We start from the raw sequence: 16,183 nt of genomic DNA, 5'->3' as shown, positions 1-16,183 counted from the left end.
GTTTCAGCCTCATCTCTTTTCAAGATCTCTAGTGACAAGCAGTGCATGCTACAATGCTGGAAAAAACGACGCCCCAGATCGCCTATCCTACACAACATACGGTAAAATCAGATTTACATTCACAGGAAGTAGAATTTTTAACTCAGTAGTGTTAAGAACTGTGTTTTTTTAATGTCATTTTTTGGGAAGAAAGGGGTAGAAGAGTATGTCGATAAAAGTACTTGGTTTAAAATTTTTTTTTCAATATTCTTTTAAAAATCCAAGTGAGCTCAAAAAAACCTACAGGAAAAGAAAAAGTCCCCCTTTGCTCTGCCCCTCCGCCCCTCGTTTGGGGAGAGGCCACTGTCAACAGCTGAGCCTTCTGGCACATGGCAGAAGAAAATGGGGTGTAGCTGATTCACATTCTCCCAGGAGTGTATGTGAGGTTATGAGGACCCCGGCGCAGACCAAAACATGTGATGCACATTGCATTCCTTTCAGAGGTTCTCAAGGCAAACTTTCCCCCAACAAACAGCAGAGACAAAGGCTGGAAATGGAATTACACTTTCCAGGAATGTCTCAGGGAAGGAAATGAACTGAACAGCTCAGGAACCAACAGATATTTTGGCTTCAGTCTCTGCTCCCTTCCCTGGATTCACCAGCGGTGGCAAGACAGCTGCCAACCCAGCCCAGGTCCAGAGGCCCTTACCCAGACCCCTGACAGCATTAGGAAGGCCAGGGAGCCCTGAGCCTTTATCCACGTGCAGCTTTGTCAAGGACCCCGGGCTGCAGGAGACCCCAGAAGTTTCCCTTTGCCTGTGCAACCCGAGCTCCTGCCTCCTCTAAAGGAATTTGAGGTGATTTAAGAGCAAGACTGCCCAGTAACAGGCTGGGCCCCATGCTCAGGGTAAGAGCAAACCCCACTGCAGCATCAGTGTGGCCACGTGGCAGGGAGAGAACTGCATGGGCCAGACTGGTCCCAGATGTTTTTGCAAGAATAGCTTCCCGGGCAGCATCTCGCCCGTACCCTTTCTCCGTGTGAGTCAGTGCCATCATTAATTCGAGTACAAGCCGATGTGTGTCAGTCCTTTGGGGATAAGCTGCTCCAGTCAATTAAAGGAGAATAGCACAGAGTCCTGGGCTGGCAGCTGGAATGAAGGGAAAAGCATAACGAGAGTGCTCACATTGTTAAGTAAAGGAAAGGAGGCTCGCCCTCCAGAACACTCGATTGCATACTTGGAGGCAGGGGAGTACAATGGATAGGTTCTAATAAACCCGGCTTGGCTTCTAGATTTCTGAGGCATCAATCCCCGTAACAAAAACCAAACCAGAGTTTAGTCGTGCTGCTGGAGGATTTGAACAGTATCATGAAGTGCTCCGTGCGACTGAAAAGCAAGAGATGGTTGCTGCACGTGGTGCTTGTGAAAATGCATATCCCCCGAGCACTAAATTCAGACAGGCTCCTGGCAGATGTGCCAGAAAGAAATGTGCTTATCTGAGGGAATCTGATGAACTCCAAGACCAGAGGCACTTGCATTGTTTGGGTCCCCAAAATCACTTCTTTGGGCTCAGCCTTACCCACATCAGCCCCAGGAAAATATGACCCAAGCACTGGACAGACAATGTTCATCTTCATGTCAAAAGACAGCAGGTACATTTAACCAAACAGGGCTTCTGAAAGATGGGCTTGCTAAGTACTCTCTCCAGAGAAGCAACGTTTAACCTTGCAAGTGACAAACAAATTTGGTTCTGCAATTTTTTTTTTCCTTTTCTTTATTCTTTTGAGAGAGAGAGAGCATGCATGAGCAGCAGGGAGGGGCAGAGGGACAGGGAAAGAGAGAATCTTAAGCAGGCTCCACGCCCAGTGCAGAGCCCGATGCAGGGCTCGATCTCACGACCCTGAGGTCATGACCTGAGCCGAAATCAAGAGTTGGAGGTTCAACAGACTGAGCCACCCAGGCGCCCCGGTTCTGCTATTTTTGGTGGAAATCTTTTCAAATGGCATTTATTTGCCTGTCTTGTAGTTTAACACACACCAAACATAAGTCAATTTGGGGGGGGGCGGTTGTTAAGGAGCATCATTCAAGATCAGTTGTCCTCAGACACTACATGGGAAACCCTGCCCTCGCACTAACTGGGCCCAGGTGAAGCTCTCTGGTTGTTTGGAGCATGGGTTGTCAGTAGGTACCGTTAATGATGGTGAGTCTACCTGCTCTGTAACAGGGCTGCCCAGACACGCGCTGCTCAGACACCCGCAGGGCGCAATCATTCTATGGCTAACATAGCTGGCTTGGGCAGAGCTGTGGTTAGTCTTCTGGATCCACTTGACTGGGCTGTAGCACCCAATGATTTAATGAAATGCTAATCTATGTGTTGCCATAAAAGTACTTTACAGGTGTGGTTAGCACCTACAATAAGTTGACTTTAAGTGGAGGAGATTACTCTCAATAATGTGGGTGCCCCCCCCCAATCAGCTGAAAGTTTTTAAGAGCAAAAACAGATTTCCACAAGAGGAAGGAATTCTGCTTCAAGACTGTAATATCAACGCCTGCCTGAGATTCCAGCCGGCTCTAAAAATTTCAAAATGCCTAGCCTGGGCACCCGGGTGGCTCAGCCGGTTAAGCGTCTGCCTCGGCTCAGGTCATGATCCTGGAGTCCGAGGATCAAGTCCCACATCGGGCTGTCTGCTCAGCAGGGGGTCTGCTTCTCCCTCTGTGCTTTCTCTCTCTCTCAAATAACTAACTAAAATCTTCAAAATGTGTAGCCCCATAATTCCTTAAAATCAATCCCCCTTTCTCTTCATCTCTGTCTCCTGTCTCATCCACGCTGTTTCTTTGGAGAGTCCTGACTGACACAGGCAATCCTTTACAATGTTTGGGGACTGGTGGGGGGAGGGGAGTGTAGTTGGAGACAAGCCTATTCCTCCTCTCCCCATTTCAATCACTGAAGATTCAAATCGGCCCGGTCCCCCCATATCTTGAGTCAGAGATCACCGAGTGCTTTCCCTGGGGGACCCACGTTATGTGTAGGTGGTGTAACTTTGGGAGGCATTGACCCCTTCTCATGTACTTAAGTGTGCAGTTTTGAGATGGGGTGGTTGGCATGAATCTACTTTGAAATAAGTGAAGAGCTTTCTTTTACCATAGATGCTGTCCTAACTCACCTCCATTCTAGCCAGAGAACTCATACTCAAAGATGGACCTTGGCTTCCCATCAAACGATGGGCGAAAGATGTGTATCTACATGCCTTAAGTTAAAATCTCTAAGGCATGATTATCCTGCTTTTTCTCTTTCAACTAACCTATCAGCTATCAGAACTGATCACATCTACTGTGCTGATTTTATATAGATTCCACCATTTTTCTTGCAATAAGTTGGCACCTTAAACATTATTCTTGATAAAGAGTGAACTGAGTCAAATTATTCAAATAACCAGAACTTTTTCAATTTGTTCACATTGAAATTATCTTTCTGCCAAGAGAAGAAATAAATGTTCATTCATCGAAAATGTGCATCAGGAAGTTCTTTAAAGCACAAAAACAAAATCCAGCAAGCTTAGCCCAAAGAGGGAAGACAAGATTCAACCACAGTGAGTTTCCTTTCTGTAGTTTAAAACCTCTTCATGTGGGAGCTCTGGAGAAAGTGCAAGGGCCACATAAAAACCACATAAATGTTTACATTTTTACCAACTAACTTTACATCTTGATGAAAATCTGCATTCTGCTCAGAAAGAGCAGCCTATCTTGGGTAGCTGGTGCTCTCAACCCATCTAAACAGCCATTTTGTGCCCATAACTCCTGGAGATGGTCCTAAGATCTTAAGCCAACTTAGTCTTAACTCCTTTTTGATGCAAACTTCCCAGGATAACACTGTAACCTGAGAGCATTTTCCTTAAATATTTCGGCGGTAGAGACGCCTGGATCAGCGTGTTTTGAACATGTGTTTTGTAGATTAGGAAAACTCAGGGTAGTGAAGCTGTTGAAAGGCTTATGGAGATTTAAGGTGGGAATGTGGATGTTTTCCAGAGCTTTGCAGATAGCAAGGTGCTCTACCTGAGCTATACCATACCCCATTTTTGCAGGTTTCTAAGTTGAACTTGAGTATTATTTTATACTACTTATAAAACTGATCCTTTTAGTAGGAACCCGAATAAAATCTTTTAGAGTGTTGATTTAATGCATAAATTAACAGATTAAGTCATTCTTAGTAGAGAGACCCCCACACCACGTGAGTTTAAGACAGTGCCGCTAGAGGTCAAAGAGTGACATGGTGGTGTCTCCACGGGGGAACCCACTTAACACTGTTTATGCTCTTAGTTAATCACATTTCCAAGCAAACACTTTAAGTGCCTAAGAGAGCTTACTTTGTGTGTGTTTAATTTTTATTAATAAGAGTTCTGAGTACAGGGGTGCCTGGGTGGCTCAGATGGTTAAGCATCTGCCTTCGGCTCAGGTCATGTCCTGGGATCGAGCCCCACATTGGGCTCCTGGCTTGGCAGGGAGCCTGCTTCTCCCTCTCCCTCTGCCTCTCTCCTTGCTCATGCTCTCTCTCTCTCTCTGTATCTCTGTGTCTCAAATGAATAAATAAAAAATTAAAAAAAAAGAGTTCTGAGTACAATATATACTTTGACATTTAGAAAAAAAAGATTCTCTAAGTTGTGTTCATAAAGAAAAACCCATTCTGTACGTATTAATCTCTAATTTTGATGCTGAACACCTTAATGCTCCTAAGGTTATCACTTCATTTTTGGTTTAATTTTAATAATTCTGTCTTGTTGCATCTAGTTAAAGAGACAAGAAAACATCAGGCAGAGAAAAAGCAAAAAGAGCAATTAAAATGACCTGAATATAAAACTTTACTAAACTTTAAAAAAAAAAAAACTTTAAAATAAAACAAGCTAAAATTAGGATACTTTTGGCAGAAAAATTACCAGCAACGAACAAAATAACATTCCATAAAAATATTTTCTCAAGAACCACATTACAAATAATATTGTTTTACATAGATTAAGACTGAGCCTGAGTGGCTCAGTCGTTTGAGCATCCAACTTTTGGTTTCGGCTCAAGTCATGATCTCAGGGTCGGGTCATGAGTTTGGTTGGGCTCTGCACTCGTTGGGGAGTCTGCTTATCCCTCTCTCTCGCCCTCTACCCCCCACCATATGCTCGCTCTTTCTGTCTCTGAAATAAATAAATTTTTAAAATCTTAAAAAAAGAATGATTTGCAACACATTAATGTTCATTTACATCAGACATCAAAATCTCTTCCTTCAAAAAGCTTTTAAATATAATTTAGGAGTTTTTAGGAAGTTCTGTTTCCAATAAATGGCAGGAACACGCTTTAGAAGATATAAGGTAGCACATCTTTTAGTTAGAAACCCAGCCAGGTAGGTCTTGTCAAATAGATATCAGCAAAATCTTTGCAAGACCACTTAAGTTTGTCACAGATCTGATGAATCAACTGCTAGCAGCAAGGTTTTTTTTTGTTGTTTTTTTTTTTAAGTTGTCTACCCATTTTCCAAAATGTTCCAAGAGTGAAATCTCATTTGGCCCAGCTTGGGCCAGAACGTACGTATGTATTAAGAGAAGCCAGTTAGGGAACAGAAATATCTTAGTCAAAGATGAGTTTTGACTAAGATAAGGAAGATGGATTTTTTTTATATACGGATCCTACTTTTCTTGTTTTATCTTGCTGTGTGGCTTCAGATATAAAAAAAAAAAAACCATAGAGAAATTATTCACACACACACACAGCAAAAAACCCAAAACCAACCAACCAAATAAAACCAACTTGCTTTCTAAGTTGGTCATCTAACACAAGAGGTCAGAATTAGCCCTTGTTTCTACATTTCTTAATTTCCATCAGCACATGAAATTTAAAATTAAGTCCCAGATAAGAAGACATCATACCATCAAAGCGTTGAATGAAGAAAGGCTGGTAGCCACCATCATTGTGGAAAGACCCACAGAGCCCCTTCATGAGACCAGATACTGGGAAACAGCCTTTTAACCAGGAAAAGAACTTCCTTGTCCACTGGCTTCCAGTTTTCCTTCCAGTTTTCCCTCCTACTGCTATATCTTAAGAGGCAACTGTTAGGTTGTGGAAAGAGCATGGGACTGGTGTAATGGAAAATAAATCGCCACATGGGAAAGGTGGCCAGATAGCTCCCCAGGTTCAGAACAGGGAGAATCTTTCCCTGGTGTCTGGGAGTTGTTTGGCCCTTGGTAAGTGCCTTTCAGGCTCCGTCAGAGCAGACCCTCCCTCAGTTCAGGAAGAACAAGGTGGCCACTGTTGTCCACACCGAGGTCTCACGGAGGCAGCCAAATGCTAATGGCTACCTCGCTCACCAGGAATACCAGGACCTAATCACAGACTTTGGGGATCCCATCTGATCTACGGAAAGGAAGCAACACTTTTTATGATAATGTTATGTTTATGCAGCGTCAATACCACAAACAGTTCTGAAACCTCGGAACTTTCCAGGGATGCAGGCGATCCAGCGATCAAGATAGTCTCCCCTGGAAGCCTTTAATGAGCTGGCCAGGAAGACAGAGGCAAACACAAAGGATTGCAGTGCAGCAGAATCACCAAGCAGGGGTGGCAGGGGCTTGGGGAGCAGAAGTGGAACCCCGGGTCTTCCACATACTTTCTGAGATGGACCACAATCGATTCAAAGTTCTCACCACCAACGAACATGTTAGAACTGAGATAGAGTTTCCTAGTGTGGGGCTTCATGAGTTCCCACATGAGGCGTGAGTGGCAGTGTTCATGCCAGGGCTTTACAAATAAAGACGCTGGGCTGTATACCGCAGCCTTTCCCATGCTCATTTACCTGGATTAAAAGCCACTTAGAGATACACAGGGAAGGCAAAGGGAACATGGCTATTGTGGATGCTCATTTGTGTTCTCGTGACAAGGTACACTGGGAAGGAGGGGGGTTAAGGAAAATGACAGAGGCCTTGGTGCTTTGGGTAAAATGGAATCGCTCCAAGGTGGATGACCTGCAGCTTCTAACCCTGTGCTGTCCAGTAGGGAGGCCATGGCCACGCGTGGCCCCTGAGCACTTGAATGGTAGCTAACCTGACCTAAGATGTACTGATGTGCATTTTACACCCTGAACACTTAGTTCAGGTTCAGACCCTGAGCACTTAGTGTGAAAAGAAGGCTGTGAAGTAGCTCATTAATATTTTTATATCGACTGCATATAGGAATGACAATATATCGCATGTATCTGGGTTAAGTACAACATATTATTAAAATTAATTTAAAATAATCACCTGTTTCTTTTTCACCTTTTAAACGTGGCTACTAGGAAATTTGAAATGACTTGTATGGCTTGTCATAGATTTCTCTTAGGCCGTGCTGCTCTAAACCAGGGGGAGGGAGAACATCCCTGCTCCAAAGCCTCGGATCTGCTTTGGCAGAGAGGCAAGGCTAGCTGGCAGACCAAGGACAGGGTTGAGCTGTCAGTAGGGAGTGCCCTTTGGTGTAGCTGGGACCGTTCCTCGACGCCTGGGACCACCAGGATCCCAGGAGCTTGCGAGAGTCCTCCAGCCAACTGACAGGATCATCTGTTGGACATTGGAAGACTGTCACTGTCTCACGGAGGCTGTGGCCGACACATGACCCACGTGTGTCATGTTTGCCTGCCTCCACGGAGTTCTGTTAGGGAAGCACCTGCTACATGTGTTATTGATAGAACCGGTTAACGTGGAGCGAGAACGATGTGGTAAAATCCTGCGTCTGTCAACCGCGCAGATAAAAAAGTTGCAAAATTCTAATTTTTGCTTCAACGCTCTAATTTTATCACTGGCAACAAGTCCTGTCAGCCGCTTCCTTGAAGTTGCGAGCTCCACTCCCTCCATGTCAGAGGAAACGTCTAAGAGATAGTCAAGCCCGGATAACCACGGTTTCTTTCTTTCGAGCGAAAACAGTGCTCTGTGAGGCCCGTGGGGGGTGTAGCTCCCAACTCAAAACCAGAACCCAGTACTCTTTCTGGAGACAGCTGGATACCAGGGTGTGCAGCAGGAGCACCTTATGTATACTTCTGTTACTCACAGGTTGAGATCTGATAAGATCACCATTTTGTAATGCTTCACCAAGATTCTTCTGACGTGTAGCAGGGCTTTCTATCTTCCTCGAGTTCATGGCAGCGCCGAACACAACGAACACTGTTTGACTCGTGCCCAATCAGTACAACCTTCTCCACCACTGCTTTTGTACCCTGAGTACAAATGCCAACACAGAAAGGCGGCAAATAACGTCTTCTGCTTCCACCTTGTGGGCACACTGAGCAGATCTTGAGGATTCCAGGATTCCTGGGGGGTTGGGGGGTTCACGGGCTACATGTGCAGATCTGCCCACTTAGGCCAGTGAGGATCCATTTCTCTGGGGCCACTTCCCTAGTCAGTGTGACTCGAGAGGACAGAGGGGGCAGGTCCCCCGAAGAAATCCTATGTTTTCATTTGGGTTGGTTGGTTTGGGTTTATAGAGATGAGAAAAGTGGATGGGTACTGTGTGGCCAGACTAACATAATCTCACCTCACTTGGTCCGAAGCAGTCCTTTGAGGGTGGAGACAGACATCATCCCGATTTGCAGATGAGGATGCTCGTGGCAGTTAATTCTTCACCCAGGATTAGACCCCCAGAAAGCAGTGGAGCTTGGACTCCATCCCAACTCTTACCTGGACCAAGATCCCCAAATACAACACATGAACATCACCTGTGTCATTAAATATATTTTAATAAATGGATTATTTCCAATTTAAAAAACATCATCGGTGGACCCTTACATCCAATGAAATCTAGAACAGAAACCCAATCTATAAAATAAACCAAAAAGGGGCACCTGGGTGGCTCGGTCGATTGAGCGACCAACTCTTGATTTCGGCTCAGGTCATGATCTCAGGGTCGTGGGATGGAGACCTGAGTCAGGCTTCGCACCCAACAGGGAGTCTGCTTAAGGATTCTCTCTCTCGGGTGCCTGGGTGGCTCAGTTGGTTAAGCGACTGCCTTCGGCTCAGGTCATGATCCCGGGGTCCCGGGATCGAGTCCCACATCGGACTCCCCCTGCTCTTTGGGGAGCCTGCTTCTCCCTCTCCCTCTGCCTGCCACTTCCCCTGCTTGTGCTCTCTCTCTCTCTCTGACAAAGAAATAAATAAAATCTTTCAAAAAAAAAAAAAAGGATTCTCTCTCTCCCTCTGCCCCTCCCCCCGTGCTCTCTTTCTCCCTCTCAAATAAATAAGTCTTAAAAACCAACAAAACAAAGCAAAGTGACTAGTTCAAGATGGGAGGAGATCCCTGATGTCCCTTGGAGAAATAACTAGTGTTCCCAGTGCCCTAGGGTTAGGGTAGGCATCCCAAACCTTCCAGTATGATCCCTGCTCCTGCAGCACACCCTTTAAAGATCTGCTCCATTTAGGGTGCTCTATGAAGGTGGGAAGTTGTTTTCCAGAAAGCCCTGCGGGGAGGTGACTTGCTTTGTCTCCTGGCATGTAAATCTGAACTTCTCGCTTTAAAAAAGAATTCACAACAGGGTTTCCTTTGCCCCCCTTGTAGTGCACTTTAGAAGTGATCAGTATGGATACAACCATAGCACTGCAGAAGCTCATTGCTGGAGTCAATTACAGTGTGGAGCATGGGAAGGACCTTGGAGCAGAGAAAGGAAGACCCACCTGGGCCTTGGTCTGGCCTCCTCACACATCACAGACTTTAGTCAACTTGTTCTCTTGCTGGGCCTCAGTTGCCTCATATCATGACTAGATTGGTGATTCAGAATAAGAGACGAATCTTCACCTATGTAAGAATTAGGAAGTGCCCAAAACAAACATGCAGGGGAAAAAATCCCATTTTGTGTATTATTTCAGGTTTTCACGTGCTGCTTGGAGATGGGGAGGGAGGGGTGTTTCATGTGAAGAACTGCTGGATTAAGTTAATTGTAAGATTCCTTTTATTTGTAAAATATTATGTAACTGTGGAATGATTAAAGAATGAATTGCATTTGTGTTTCCAAAAATTAAGAGTGAGCAGTTTCAGTGTCACGTTTTACCAGTAATTATTAATGACGTGTATGTTGGTAAATATTAAGTGAGAAATTGAAAACTCTTAAAAATGGCAACCCTCTAATTCTGCCACTGGCAAAATAGTAAGTCAAAAATACTTGTCTTCCATTCTTTGCTTCTGGTTAGAGCCTCATTAGCTCAATTATTTACCTACATTAAGAAATAGGAATAAAATTGGGACTCCCGGGTGGCTCAGTTGGTTGAGCATCTCTGACTCTTGATTTTGGCTCAGGTCATGATCTCAGGGTCCTGGGATGGAGCCCCGCATCAGATTCCCCACTCAGCGATGAGTCTGTTAGGAGATTCTCTCCCCCTCTCTCCCTTTGCCCCTCCCCCTGCTTATGCACTCTCTCTCTCTCTCCAAAATAAATACATCTTTTTAAAAAAAGAAATAGGAATAAAATTGTAAGAATACTACATAGAGGTACAATAATGTGTGAGTATATATAGACATTATTTCCTAAATATACATTTTGTGTTTTTACTGAAAAAGTAATCTTGCTATTCTTTTGTGGCTTTTTTTCCTCAGATATTTTAAGAAAAATTCTACAAAAGAAGTTTGACTTCTCAACTGAGTATGAGAAGGTAATTTTTATTGATATATTTGTTATGAAAATAAGTATGTACAAAATTTTGGCTGACTTGGAAGTAAATCTTTAAGCAATCAGTTAATCTGTGAAATCTGTAATTTTTTTTGACTAATAACTTTTATGGAATATTGAAGCACTGTATAAATCCCATTTGAAGCACCTTATAAACCCCATTCGAGCAAAAGCAGAAATTCCAAAAGTAGGAGTCGAAGAAACCTTCGCCTTTCAAGGTGTATGTTATTTAAAAATCGAAATTTCCTTAAGGGAAGCATTATGGTACTTTTTTAGCTAAGGGAAAAGAACTCACTAACTAAGAAGAATTGTTTGAGCATTTCTAGAAACAGGGGTGTATACTTGGTTTTAAAATATAGTTTGTGGAAAAGCAGCTTCACATTTGAGCAGGTTCATTGAGAGCTTTGTGTGTGCACTTGCCCTGGCTAGAGATAAGGAAAATAGCCCTTGGTCTCAGGAGGCGTACCAAATTGTTTAAGGAAGAAGAAGGAGAAGAAGGGAATAAGTAGATTTATTAGTAACATGCAGAGGAATGTAGATGAAAATAATTAAATCTGACCGGAAGCTCTTCCATAAGGAGGTGATTGGAGGGCTGGTGGTACAAAGGATAATTAGCAGGGCTGGAGCAGGTAGGGAGGTGGCTTTGCTGGCCTCCCAGGCTTCGGAGACCAGGTGAGCCGCCAGGACAAAGTGTGAAAGGGGGGGGGGGAGAGGAAGGAGAGGTGAGCTGGGACCCTGAACGCTCGCTAAGACGAGTGGACGTTATTTTCACAAAGTATTAAAGGACCTTGTGTGTCTCTACTTGATACCAAGGTACAGCTCTGCTCGTTCACTCTGTGTGCCTCTACGATCGACTACCCGAACAGAAGAGGGATCCTTCTGATTTTGGTTTACCGCGAGTGTGGGTTGCCAGTGTAACAGACAAATGTTTGTTGCATCGAATGTTAGGGTAATAAAAAAAAAATAGTTGAATCTGTTTGTCAGGCTCTTCGTCCTGCAGGATTAGGCACTTTGCTTTCTCCTTCCCTGGCATGAAGGTGATTATCAAGAGAACAATAAAAGCAGACATACGGTGGATATTCTTGAATGGCCAGCCGCAGCAAACGCTAATGACAGTGTTCCCAGTGGGCGCGGGGGGCAATGTATGGGGAGGGTGGTGAACTCCTGCCCAGTGAGTGGTTACCTCGGATACTGTGGTTACCATGCCTCCTATTCTCAATTTGCAATACAACGATACTCAAGAGAAAACAAACACAGAAGCCAAAGAGGAAAGCCTTATCTAAAAACCATTTACGTGTATAAAAGATGATGAGCCAGTTTCTCCCTAGTGCTCATGGCCTTCCCTAGTACCGTGGAAAGCATTTTCATTATTAAATGCCACTGGCTTCATGTGTCTCCCAAACCCAGGGGCCCACATCTGCCTGCCTCCCTGGGCAGAACCAAGTTACAGTTGCTTCCATATCGGTATTGACAATTCGCATGCCCTCAGCAGCCTGGCCTGAATGCCAACTAGTTCTGCCAAGGAACGGGTGGGGGCAGTGTGCTTCACCTGCCCCAGGCCTTGGAGGATGGGGTCCTGAGACCCTGAGGTCACTATGAGCAACTCAGCAAGTAGGAGCCGGTGTGGGGCTGCCACTCTCCAGGGCAGGATTCTTAGCTGGGCAAGTCCTTTGTGGCGGGCTTCGTATTCGATGTGGAGGAAAATTGGGCATCTCCCTAGTGCCTGATTTCCTCTCCACCTCAGGAGCCTTTGTAGATGAACAAAAGCCATTGGCACGGGGGCGAAGTGGAGAGAGGAGACAGAATTGAGCCCTCATGAATGACCTGAATCCTCCCCTACATGTGGAACTGGGTCATGTTTTCCATGGCTGTCCGAGGAAGAGGGATGTGGGGAGGCGAAGATACCAGGGAAGCCAGGCACCTTGGGAGGGGAGCTCTCTGATTGGTTTTAGTCTGATGTATGCTGGGTGTGTTGGGTTAGAGTCCTCCCAAGCCGATCAGAAGTCAAGGATTTGGGAGGCGCAGGGAAAACTGGCTGGGAAGTGGAGCGAGAATACAAGGGAGGGAGGGCGGCCTGTAAAGGGTGTGGCCTGACTGAAGCGTCATCCTATAGAATTGCTGGGGAAATGGTTCCAACCACCAGTGTCCGAATTAAGCCCACGCGAAGGGTGAGGAAGCTGAGGTGTCCAGACACCGGGACTGAAGGCGCACAGGTTAAGGGCTGCGTGGGAGGGAGGGGGAAAGGGTCCGCCCCTAAGCACTTCTGACCTTCCATGGTTCCAGAAAAGGCCCTCTAGTGCAGAGTTAAAGACGCCAGGGGCTAGAAGTTCAAGGAGGCACAGGGGGATGACTGAGACCGGAGGGAGGCTGGGGGGCGGTGCCCCAACAGCATCTTCTGCACTGACCGGTACCCACGGGCTCTCTAATTCATGCAGTCACACAGTAAGCTCTGGCCAGGCGAGCGGCCCTGGGGAGGCTTTTCAGCTCTCTGTCCCGAGCTGAGCATTCCCTCCTCTGGTGAGCCCTCAGATGGTGGCAGAGGCGCTGAAGCAGTGACCTTCCCGCTGGGCGCTCTTCCAGTGAACTCTCTCCATACGGAGCTTCAGAAGCATTCCGCAGACCTTTGGTTCCAAGGGCTGGGCCTGACTTTTGGAAGGGAAATGGGACTCCCTTTCACAGAACTGCCTCCTTTTTATGCTTCAGCTGAAAGTTAAAGGTAGTGCTTTAAGATCCTTGACCCCTCTCCTCCTTGACATTCTTTCTTTTACTTCTCTCTTGTTTTATGTATTCATTGTATCACTGTTGGCAGAGTGCTGACTAGGAACAAGTCACGGCAGGGCGACAAACGTGTGAAAGTTGGTGGAATGGGATAAGAAATAAACATGAATGTTAGGAACCGATTTGCCCCGGATTCATATGTTGAAGTCCTAATCCCCAGCGCCTCGGAGTGGGATTATATTTAGAGATAGTGTTGTTAAAAGGGTAATTAATTTTAAATGGGGTCATGAGTGGGTGCTAATCCAGTCTGACTGGTATCCTTATAAGAAGAGGGGATTAGAACACACACACACACACACACACACACACACACACACACACACACGATCGCGTAAGGACAGAGGGAGAAGACAGCCATCCGTCTCCTCCAAGGAGAGAGGCCTCAGAAGACACCAACCCTGCCCACACCTTGATCTGAGACTCCCAGCCCCCAGACCTGTGAGGAAATCCCTTTCTGCTGTTCAAGCCCTCCGGCCTGTGGCGCTCGGTCATGGCAGGCCCGCAGACTAGTGGGGTCGACAGCCGGACTGTGAGGCGGAGGGCGATTCGCATCACGGAAGAAGTTCTGATAAAGGACCCTGAACGCTCGGAGGAGGGGGATTGTTGTTGCACCTGGGAAATCAGGAAAAGCCTCCTCGGTAGGGCTGGCATTTGAACTGAGATGTCAAAGCATGTAGAGTAGATGAGAAATACAGCCTCACTTCCATTTATGAGCACTTGGCTGAGGGCGCAAAGCCGCTTCATTGCTTCTGAAGCACAGACCGGGTCATCGCCCTCTCTCTAATACTAATTCTTGTCCACCCTGGGTCCACACTGGCTTAGGAGCCTGACATTGTTTCTCTTCCTCACAATGACACCTATCTGAGGCAGAAGTATCTCTGTGCTGCGCATGCCAGAAAATCCCGCACTCAGAGAGGCTGGGGAACTTGCCCAAGATCACCCAATAACTAAATGCTGAAACTGGGATCCGTACCCAGACGAGTCTAACTCCTAACTGACAAGCACATCACCAACAAAAATTAGGCTCAACCCCGGCCACTGGACTGTAGTCCTAAAGTGACTCATTTGGAAGATGCAGCTCATGTGAGTATTCTGGGCTGTATAGAGAGACTGACAGCCTCCATGCAGTGCCTTCTACCTATTAAGCCACAAACTGTGACAGTGGGTAATCATCCCTGGGAAGAAGTGGTCCGGCAGAAATAGAAATCCAGGAGGCGACTAGGATTTGGAATTATGGAGCCATGAGGGAAGCAGAGAACCAGGCAGATGAAGCGATGGAAATCCAAGCAACGACTCTAATAACCCCAGGTTCCTAGCGTCTCTGTAGCATGCGCTCGGAGGTGGGTGCCCTTGTTCATGACTTACAAGTATTACTCAGTTTGGTCTTCCCAGGAATAGTCTGTCCTCACCAAAGATGTGAAGGTAGAGATTACATGGGCAACTCGCACCTGAGGGCGTTCCCTTGGGAATCAGCATGGGTGAGCCCCTTCCTAGAGTCTCTGACCGACTGAAAACCAATGGAAACAGCATTCCATCGCCCTCCTCCCAGCTCACATGGGCTTCCCACAGAGAGAGCCTCTTAGCTGAGTTTGTCAAGCAGCGCCTCCTCAATTAAATAAAAGGACACAGTCCCTGTCTTCAAAGAATGCATAGTTTGGGGCAGTTTAGGTTGATGATTATGATTGGTTCCCATCAACAACCCCTAAGTGCCACCCGCACCTCTAGAAATCTTTCCAGGGCACAGTTCTCCCAGCAGCACCCCCCACCGCCACCTCTGTCTTTTCGTTCTGTGCGTCCCTGTCCGTAGGAGTGGCCAGATTCTTTGGGATGACCTCCTGGATTCCTTTCCTTGTGGTCATGGTCCATCTCCACTCCAGCTTCTTGGTTGGCTGCCCTTCCTCATTCATGTCATCCCTCAGTTCTTACCTTTCCCTTTCTTGAAGCTTCCTTTGGGGGCAGGTGCTGGGCCTGGGCCTTGTCCTTGCTGCCTTTCATGACCTCACTAGTGCTAACAGTCATTGGATATGGATTTGGCACTTAGGAAATGGCAGGTCATCATTCCAGGTGGGTGTGTGGTATTTGCAACCCACCCTACGTGTCTGCGAAAGATAAGTGAACGAGTTCCCTGTTTCCTGCCCCCCCCCCCCGGGGGACGTGGCATGCTGCCTCTAAGAACACACTCTCCTTTCCAAGTAAGGAAAGTACCTTCTAGAGATCTCAGAAGCATTTAAGAGAGCAAGCAGTGCAAGGTAGTCTGTGACCAGGATCGTTGTCCGAGGCTTATTGGAGGTGAGAGATGTGAATAACGTTAACATGCATTGATTATTTCTACTTCTGATGAGGAGGAGGAGGAGGATGATAATGATGACTGAGCATTACTCTGGGAAGCCAGGTCCTAAGCACTTCACATGTATTAACTCATTTAACATATAGTAAATAGTATATGTAAAGTGCTTAGAACAGAATAATGCACAAAACCGTGTTGCTGCTCACTATTTTCTCTTGTTCTCTTTGCAAAAACTGCATAAAATAGGATCTCTGCTTATCCCCGTTCTGTCAGTAAGGTAACGAAGGCTCAGAGTAGCATTGGCAACAAGACCCAGGCCCGTCCCCCAGAGATTCTGATGTAGTTGGTCAGGGCTGGCTGGTTATGGATATTTTTCGAGAGGTCCCCGGGTGATGATAATGGGTAATTAACTGGAGTGGGGAATCACAGACACAAAGCGTACAGCAGGTTTCAAACTGCTGCACTGCATGAAAATAA

At 46.1% G+C, this 16,183-nt stretch overlaps 1 protein-coding gene across 6 annotated transcripts in view; it reads left to right on the top strand.

Moving 5' to 3' along the window:
- Positions 1-16,183, top strand: part of PROM1 (prominin 1) — a 123,384-nt gene that overhangs the window by 52,035 nt on the left and 55,166 nt on the right. For all 6 annotated transcript variants that reach the window (XM_073891456.1, XM_025887684.2, XM_073891459.1 and 3 more), the window contains exon 3: positions 10,569-10,624. In XM_073891456.1, the coding sequence (XP_073747557.1) occupies positions 10,569-10,624 (56 nt within the window). The remainder of the gene's footprint in view (positions 1-10,568; positions 10,625-16,183) is intronic.

Source organism: Callorhinus ursinus, unplaced genomic scaffold (assembly GCF_003265705.2).
Source record: "Callorhinus ursinus isolate GAN/ISIS: 27379988/994484 unplaced genomic scaffold, GSC_fseal_2.0 scaffold4, whole genome shotgun sequence".
Classification (NCBI taxonomy): Eukaryota; Metazoa; Chordata; class Mammalia; order Carnivora; family Otariidae; genus Callorhinus; species Callorhinus ursinus.
Note: the sequence above shows the minus strand (reverse complement) of the source record. Positions and strands in the feature narration are given on the sequence as shown.